This window comes from Echinops telfairi, unplaced genomic scaffold (assembly GCF_000313985.2).
Source record: "Echinops telfairi isolate 266 unplaced genomic scaffold, ASM31398v2 ScPeMD7_15;HRSCAF=58, whole genome shotgun sequence".
Taxonomy (NCBI): domain Eukaryota; kingdom Metazoa; phylum Chordata; class Mammalia; order Afrosoricida; family Tenrecidae; genus Echinops; species Echinops telfairi.
The window spans coordinates 509,173-518,657 of record NW_022103912.1 but is presented as its reverse complement, the minus strand read 5'-3'; the positions used below and the strand labels follow the sequence as shown (position 1 = coordinate 518,657).

The following is a 9,485-nucleotide window of genomic DNA, read 5'->3' as shown; positions in this document are numbered from 1 at the left end:
GGCACTTTCCATATTCTCCGCCAACACCGTAGTTGTGTGTCAATTCCCCTTCCGTCTCCCTTAGTCAATGCCCAGCTTCCACAAGCACATTAGATGATTGAAAATACTGTGGTTTGGTTAATACCATGCCTTAGTCCCCATGAGCCCTTGATAATTTATAAATTACTATTATTTTATCATATTTTACCCCATCCAACATCTCCCTCACCCACTTCTCCGCTGTCCGTCCCCCAGGGAGGAGGCCACATGCAGACCTTGTCATCTGTTCCCCCTTTCTCCCTCTCCTTCCCTCCACCCTTCCACTATCGCCACCGTCTCCACTGGTCCTGGGGGTTCATCTGTCCTGGGTTCACTGTATTTCCAGTTCCTATCTGTGCCAGTGTACATCCTCCGGTCCAGCCGGATATGTAAGATAGAATTGGGATCATGGTAGTGGGGGGAGGAAGCATTTAAGAACTAGAGGAAAATTGCATATTTCATCGTTACTACAATGCACTCTGATTTGCTCCTCTCCTCCCCGCAGTCCTGCAAGGAGATGCCCAATTTCCCCCGGATGGGCCCTGGGTCCCACTCCGCACTCCCCCTCATTCACAATGTTATGATTTTTATTTTATTTTGGGGGGGGGTCTTTGATGCCTGATGCCTGACCCCTTCATTGACTATGTCAAGGTATTTGACTCCGTGGATTATAACAAACTGGCTAGTTGTGAAAGGAACGGGAATTGCAGAACACTTCGTTGTGCTCCTGCAGGCCCTGTACATGGATCAAGAGGCAGCTGTACCAGCAGAGCTAGGGAATGCAGTTGTTATGGTTAGATGCCATCAAGTCAGTTCTGACTCCTAACGACCTCATGCACGACAGAGTGAAACATGGCCATCCGCACAATTGTTTCTGTGCTTGTGACCGTTGTTGCAGCCACCGGCTCACTCTTTCTCCTGGAGGGCTTCTTCTTTTTCTCTGTCCCTCTGCTCTACCAACACAATGTCCTCCTCCAAGGACCAATCTCTCCTGACCAGTCCAAAGTCATGAGTGAAGTCTTGCCATTCTTGTAGCCAAGGAGCACTCTTGTCTTACTTCTTCCAACACAGATTGGCTTCCCTTGTCAGCTGTCTATGGTACTTTCCCTGTTTCTCAGCACCACAATTCAGACATAGATCCTTCTTTGGTCTTCTTTTTTCAATGTCCAATTTCCACGCACATACAAAGCAATTGAAAATACCATGGCTTGGATCAGGTGCACCTTATGATGTTGAAGGAAGAAGTTCAAGCACAAATTATAGACCAAACTCTAAACTCATGGTTATTGAGTTGATGCTGGCTCATAGTGATATTATAGGACAGGGTAGAATTGGCCCTGTGAGTAGCCCTCAATGTAACATCCTGTCTTTTCAGGACTCTATAGAGGTCTTATTAGCAGATTGACCTCATCTTTTGATCAATTGCTGCTTCCATTAGCATTGATTGTGGATCCAAGCAAGATGAAATAGTTGACTTCCGTTTCTCCATATACCATGATGTTACTTATTAGTCCAGTTGTGAAGACTTTAGTCTTCTTTACATGGAGTTAAAATCCAAAATGAAGGCTGCAATCCTTGATCTTCATTAGCAAGTGCTCAGCAAGCAAGGTCGTATCGTCTATATATTGAATGTTCATAAGCCTTCCTCCCATACTGATGTCACATGCTTCGTGATAACATCGTATTTCTGCTTATTTGCTCAGCATACAGATTGAGTAAGTATGGTGATGTACACCTTTCCTGATTTTAAACCATGCAATATTCTCTTGTTCTGTTCCCACAACTGCTTCTTGATCCATGTTCAAGTTCTTCGTGAGCACAATGAAGTGTTCTGGAATTCCCATTCTTCTCAAGGTTATCAATAGTTTGCTGTGCTACAGAGTCGAATACCTCTGCACAGTCAATAAAACACAAGTGAAATGTACTTCTGGTATTCTCAGCTTTCACTCAAGATCCACCTGACATTAGCAATGCTCCACATCTTCTGAATCCAGCCTGAACCTCTGGCAATTCCATCAATGTACTGCTGCAACCATTGTTGAATGTTCTTCAGCAAAATTTTACCTGCATGTCCTATCAATGACATTGTTCTATAATTTGAGCATTCTGTTTGGACATCTGTCCTTGGAATGGGCACAAATATGGATTCCTTCCAGTCAGTTGGCCAAGTAGCTGTTTTCCAAATTTCTGGCATACACAAGTGAGTACTTTGAGTGTTTCATCAGTTTGTTGAAACATTTCGATTGGTATTCCATCAATTCCTGGAGCCTTGTTTTTGGCTAATGTTTTCAGGGTAGCTTGAATTTCTTCTTTCAGTACCATTGGTTTTTGATCATAAGCTACCCTCTTTAAACTGCTGAATGTGGACTAGTTCTGGGACAGTATATAGATGGCAGACATGTGTTATTTAGGAGAAAGGGCAGGTACTATGCAGTAAGAGGGAGATAGATGGGCAAACAATGGTGAAAATAGGGCAATATAATGGGAGGTTTGATGAGTTGAATGCAAAACCAATGATCTGCTCTATAAGCCTTCACCTAATTCACAATACAAAAATTTTAAAGTTATTCTAAAGCCCATTTCTGATCATTCCAGTAATTGGAGTCCTTGTGAATGTGTCCACCACTTTTCCCCCCTATTGTATTTATGTGCTGGATGGTGTACTTGAAAATTTTAATAACTATCTTTGTGGCTTAGCTGACATTATCTTCAGCCAGATGAGATTTATGTTTAGTTCTGTAAATTTCTTGGACCATTAGCCGTTTAGGATCATGTTAATATTCCTAAAGGGGCTGAGGCTCTTAAAAGCCTTGCTCAGTATCTCTTTTGCCTCAGTTGTCTCTTGTGCGTCAGCAAACACCCCCAGGAGAACAGCTGCCTTCAGTGGCAGGTTCATCTTCCTCCACACTTCCATCTTTTGCACCTGACTTGGTAACTTTGCCCCACCTTGTTAACGCTGACGTTTCAGCAAATTAAAAAAAATTTTCCCAGTTTTTTTCATGATCGTCTGCAAGATGGTTTGCCCTAAATTATCAGGAGATACTTCTTCTCTCATTTAATACTAATATAAGCTAAAAAAATTTAAATAGTTGGATAGCATTCCATCCAAAGGCCGACCTAGAAATTAGTGGCTTTATCCCCTTGGGATGTTTTTATTTATCTCAGGGGTCTCCGTTACAGTCAACGGATTTCCTTTCCATAGGTAAGCAGGAAGAATTTTCTTAGAATGCTGGTAGTAGACTTTTACCTTTGAGAATATAGTCTCATGGATGTTTAGGGTTCTCGGGGACTGTGAGGGTTCTCTCAGATGGCTGAAAAGTATCAGAAAGCTAACAAGGTAATGAAAACAAGGCAGTGAAAAGTTAGTAGGCCAAGGTATAGAAGTTGGAAATCTGGAGATGAACCTATCATCAGGGCTTTACTTTAGAGGTGTTTGCTGATCCCGAAGAGACAATTAAGACAAAGGAGATACTGAGCAAGGCTTTTGATGATTAATTTTTAATGGAAACAGACTGCCACATCTTTCTCCCAGAGTGGCTGGTAGATTTGAACTATCCTTTCAACTCAAAGCTAAACAAGCAAGCACTGTACCACTAGCGTCCCTACCCTACCTCCGGAGGATTTTAAAACCCTGACAAGCAAAGGAAGCTGCAGCAGCATGGGCGTTAGTTATATGCTATGTATTATCTGCAGGTGACTGGAGGCACCTGCTGCTGGTGCCCAGGTCTGCCAGCTGCAGTCTTGTCTCACCAGTTACTGTCCCTTCTGTAACCCAGGGACATCTCAGAGATGCTCAAAAGTTACCCAGCAACAGGGAGCACCTTTAGGAGGGCTCTGAGGGAGTAAACTTCCAGGCCTTGGCCCTGGTAGTAGACCGAGCTTCCAATAGTGTAGGAACATTTTAATGCGTTTTGAATACATAACCTGGGATTAGCTACTCATTCACATGAGCTTTGTGCTTTCTTGCCTTGAGCCACTGGAGAATGAGTTAATTCTAGAGGAAATGGGCAAGGTGAGGTGGGGTTTGAACTGGAAATGAAGGAGCCTTGATTCTCACTTAATGAACACTGGGCCTCCAGCATGTCCTGTGCAGTTATAGGCATTTTCCCTCTGGTAGGTCTATGGATGTCAGGTGTCCTGTTTGCCCAAGAAATTCCTGGTTTGTGTTTATAAAATTCAGTGTAGCTTTCAAGAGTTCTAGTTTACATGATACAACACTCCCCATCTTTTACCTTCATAACCAGAGGTGGCCTTGGCCCATTGCTTCACCAGGGCACCTTGTTTTACACATAGTGCTTTACAAATACTTGCAAAGTGGGGTTCTAAATCAGTGGTATCAGCATCCCTTGGAAACTTGTTATGAATGCATCTTCTCAGGTCCCACCTAAGATCCTTTGTATCCATAGTTTCGGGGTTAGAGCTTAGCCATCTGCTTTATCCAGCCCTTCAGGGTCCTGATGATTTTAGCACCAACTCCACCACTCTCTTCACATTTCTTTGTGCACACTTCCTTCACTGGATATTGAAGATGACAGCAGCATTACCTGTATGTATTTCAAGAGCGGTGTAAAGTCAGTAAGATGGTATTGATGAGACTAAAAAAAAAAAGAGGTACATGCTTTAAGGGAGATTTGTGTCCTGGATTAACACTTTCCCAGCCCAATTTTGCTTTATGGATCTAAGACTGTGGAGATCAGTGGCCAGTAAGACAGTTTGCTCACTTTGGAAGTTTGCATGTTTCCAGGGTCCTGAAACCTCTGATTGCATGCAACAATGTGAATGGAAAGGTGCCTTTTCCTGGAACAGCGCCCCCCCACCCCACCCCCCATCAAAGCTAAGCAGCATGAATCTGTAGTCTCTGCAATACACCTCTCCCACCAAAGGTCTGACTTGTAAAATGGTAAGTTGCTGCGAGTCCTTGGCCCAGGGGTTAGAGATTTGAATACAGAAGACTGGCCTGGATTAGTCCTCACCACCTAGGGTTTCCGTATTTGCTAATTAGTAATGGATTATAATGTGCAGATGGGTGTACGGGTGGTGGACTTCATGCTCCCGTGAAGTAGAGCATGCTAAGTGAATGCATGCGTTTTCTTTACCTGCTGCTTCATTTATATCATCTCACTAGTCCATCAGAGCAGCTCCCCAAGGTGGTTCTTTCCTTACCTTACACTTACAGTGCTTTGCCCAATGAGAACCCAGGTATTTGTAACCACTCTGTAAGATGGCATTGGTGGGATTCTTGTCTTCCATGCAGGAGACTTGGATTCAATTCCAGGCCTATGAACTTCATGCAACCACCACCCATGCTCAGTGGAGGCTTGCAAGTTTCTATGAAGGAATTTCCAGGCTAAAATGGACTAGGAAGAAAAGCTTGGGGTTCCACGTTGGAAAACCAGTCAACGAAAACCCTGTGTATAATGATGATACATGTTGTATACGGGTTAATCATAAATGGAGAACTTAGCAATAGCTAACGATACTCTACATACTGGCATCTCCAGCAGGGTACTTTGCCTGGAGGCATTCAAGGCAGTGCACTAGCAGCACGAGAAGCAACAGGGAAAAGTGGCACACAGCCATGTGGCAGTTAAGGCTGTGCGACTTGAAGCGTATTCTGAGATAGGCTGGAAAACTTGTTACGTAAGGAGGCTGCAAAGAAAGACTTGGTGGTCCTGATGTCCTCCGGAGTTCTTTCGGAGAAGTCTCTCGTTTCCGCCCTCCCTGGCCAACAACTGCTCTTGCCAGCATCTGGTAGAAACTATGTTATTTTTTCAAGTTTCCAAATTCGCGGGGAAAAGCCACGCTTAGGGCCAGTTGACGAAAGAGCACCCACACACACACAAACGGAACTGTTGCATTTATTCTAGGGCGAACGCAAAAGGTTTTCATGTTGTTGTTGGTTTTATTTTTAGTAAATTCTAGCACATAAACAAAGAAACAAACTCTGTACATTTGCCATGATACATTGGAGAGTGGAACAAATAAGCTATAAATACAGATATGGATATAACATCAAAAGGCCCCCCAAAAAGGAAAAAAAACAACTCAGATATGGAGTCATGCGTGAACACGGTGCCAACAGAACGAATTTGGTGGCGGGTAATTTTCAAAGCATCTCTTGTTTTCATTTCCAAACATTATTGTTAGCAAATTCCTGACGGGATTCTGTAAGGAATTCTTACTCGCTGCCCTTTATTGTGTACTCGTAGGACTGAAAGATCAAGGGCAGCACAGGAAGAAAAAAACCTTGTGTGAGACAAAAACACAACTGTGTCACTGCATACGGTACTGGTAAGCTAGTGATGGCCATAGAAAACAGTTGTCTTGTGGCCGAAAGTGGCGCGGGACAGGGCACACACAGGCCGGGATGGGACCGTCAAGGCCGGCATCCTGATCTGAAGGGGAACTGCTCAGATGAAGGAAAGCAGGAGGTCAGGTGAACCAGCCCCAAGCGCTGGGGTACCGTGGGCTCTTCTGAGATGCCGACAATCAGGTAAAGAGAAGAGGCAAACAGTTTTGGGTGCTTGGCTGTGTTGTGATTCTGTAGTTTCGTGTGACAGGGCCCTGCAGGAGGTGGCAGCAAAGGCAAGGCAGCTGTCAGGATTTAGAAGGCAGCAGGAACATGGCCTCCCTTCCTGTGAGGTGGCAGCGGCATGCAAGCGGATCCTCGGCACAGTTGGCAGCAATTTTTAGAACTCAGCCAAGAGGCCTCTGAAGTGATTGTATCTCTCTCGGGTCAGAAGGTTGCAAGTTGGGCAAGTGACATTCCAGGCTAGCCCTTTGTGAGCACGATGAAGCAATGAGACGGTGCTCAAGAATCTTAGGGGCCTAGAGAAACCTTCTGGGGAGTCAGAGTACACAGGGGAGAGGTATTTCTAGGTGCATCAGATGAAAGGAACTCACGGATAACCTCACTGGAATGGACATTTCTACAATAAAAGGTAAAAAGGCTCCTGGATTTGTAGTGTGTGAGAACAAAAACACAAACCAAAAAACACAACTCCTCAAGAAAACACAAACAAGCCATATTTATCAACCAAAGTTTTGAGCCCCAAACTAGTCAGTAATATCTGATCACCGCACCCTTGAAGTCCCGACAGCAGCAGCGGAGCACTTCCTAGACGGCCTCACAGGCCGGGCTGCCCTGGGACCTGGTGGCAGTCATCCTTCAGAGCAGATTCCCCAGCAGCGTTTTAACATATTTTGAAAATTTTAAAAAACCAAAAATAGGTTGCTACAGTCTGTTTCATAGCTTCCAACAAATCTTGCAGGGTCAGAAAAGGAGGGGCGGGTGGCTAATGGGAACTGATGGCAAGAACTACATCAGGTGGTCCAGCGGCTCATGCCTGACCTGCTCCTCAGTCCTGCTCACTGTAGTGGGCTCTGTACTGGAGCACCAAATATCTCAGTACAAATGAATTTCAAAGCAGGCATTTCTTAAGGAAAAAAATCAGTTCAATTTAGAGGATCTCATATAGAATAGTAAAAGACAATAGAGATCTTCATGAGTACATTAAAAATTTCCATTTGGCTCCAAGAATTTTACTCAAAATTGTTATCTAACCAGACTCTATATCTACAATTACTTTCCTTGAAGCAATGTAAACCTCACAAAGCAAGGTCAAGGGGGCCTAGTGATTTCTTGCTGAAGAGAAAGAAACAAGACTCAAATTTAGTTTCAAATCCTGTACTTTTCCATTTTGTGATTCAGCATAATTACTTCTTCCTTAAACAGTGACTATTGCAGCAGATTATCAAGGATATAAAATAGAAGGATGACGCTGACATGATCTCTCTAGACTTTTCTTTTATCTTAATTCTATATTTAAAATAGGTCAAAACCTGACATGATAAATTTGCCATTTACAGCAGAAGAACTGAGAGCACTTTAGAATCGAAGCGTTTAGACAATGCTAGAGAGAGAGGAGAAAGATGGCATTCAATCCTAGTCACCGAGGTCCCTTCAAAGACCAGCGGGACACTGGAAAATCACTGCTCGTTTCTTAGCAGTAAGACAAAAAACTCTTCTTACATCTTATGCACTTTGTGAAATACCAATTTAGGGGTCCAGTAACTCATGCTATAATTTACCTTGATTTGTGTGTTTGAATTTAAATTCTAAAAATATTTTCAGTGGATGTCCTCAGCAGAGGCCACGCAGAGAGGATGGGGAATGTGACCGGGAAGAAGACTGTGGAGCGCACCCCCTCGAATTCAGTGCTGAAAGTTACAGTAGTTTGTTCTCAATCTAGAGATAAAAGCAAAATCTCCAGTATTCCTTAAAAGGCCCTCTTTACCGTCTACTCCACTTCTTGCCAAGATTTAACATTCATAACTGTTGTCAAAATCCAACTTAAAAGACAGGCAATGCTGCCATGGAGGTGCCAAAGGGTGGGTCTCTGCTCCACGAGCCGTCCTCACATACAGAAGAGAGGCATGAAGAAAGATAAACCTACATTAACAGCCCCCATCTATTAATGTCTGAAGAGAAGATGTTTGCGCGAGGCTGATTTTGAAAAGCCGCACCCCATCCGCTGTATCATGATCTCCGCAGGCTGCACAAGACGACGTATCCACGTATGGCTCTTTTCTTTTCTTACTCCTTTTGTTTCTGTAATGAACACACAATACAGGCCTTTCTTCCTTTACATTCAGTACCAGTAAGATTCTACACAAAAGCTGGAAGGGACCAAAAATACTGATTGTAATAAATAATTGCGGGCCTCCTTGCAATGACCGGCAGTCGATGGAAGGGAGTGAGCAGAGGTCTTGGAGAGGCACCACCGATTGTTTCTAGGTCGACACCGAGGCCGGGGCTGCCATTAGCTGTGTGTGGAGATGTCGGAGGAGCTGCTGCTGTTGCTGTTCGTGGTCTGAGCCCTCTTTATGTACAAGTTTAACAGCTTCATCTGGAAAGAAGACAGAAAGGAATCAGCAGGAGGAAAGACAGTCTGCAAGCGGAACACAGAGAAAGATCCCAGGTGACAATCAAGGGTAACTGGACCCTAAAAAATTTCAGAAATTCATGACAGAAACATTTACAGTGTGTCATAATAGCACTTACAGCTGGTAGTGCCCAGGGCTAAGCATTGGGCTGCCAACCCCCTAAAAAAGGCAGTTCAAACCCACTATCTGCTCCAAGGAAGAAAGATGAGGCAATCTGCTTCTGTAGAGATTTACAGTCTTGGAAACCCTACGGAGTAGTTCACACACTATAGCAGATGTCAGGACCCTGGTGGAGCATAGTTTAAGTCAGGGGTCCTTAAACTCCAGGCCGCCGGGTGTTTTTGCCCCATTTTGTTTTATATTTCAAAATATATGTGCAGTGTGCATAGGAATTTGTTCACAGTTTTTTTAAAACGATAGTCTGGCCGTCCAACGGTTCTGAGGGACAGTGAGCTGGCGCCTGTTTAAAAAGTTTGAGGACCCCTGGCAGTGCTTAGCTGCAAACGGAAAGGGTGACAGTT

The 9,485-nt window shown here is 44.0% G+C and overlaps 1 protein-coding gene across 2 annotated transcripts in view; it reads right to left on the bottom strand.

Moving 5' to 3' along the window:
• Window positions 1-5,860: 5,860 nt before the first annotated feature.
• CLASP1 (cytoplasmic linker associated protein 1) overlaps window positions 5,861-9,485 on the bottom strand; it is a 354,339-nt gene continuing 350,714 nt past the window's right edge. For both annotated transcript variants that reach the window (XM_045287431.1, XM_045287432.1), the window contains one exon: window positions 5,861-8,927. In XM_045287431.1, the coding sequence (XP_045143366.1) occupies window positions 8,841-8,927 (87 nt within the window). In that variant the 3' untranslated portion in view covers window positions 5,861-8,840. The remainder of the gene's footprint in view (window positions 8,928-9,485) is intronic.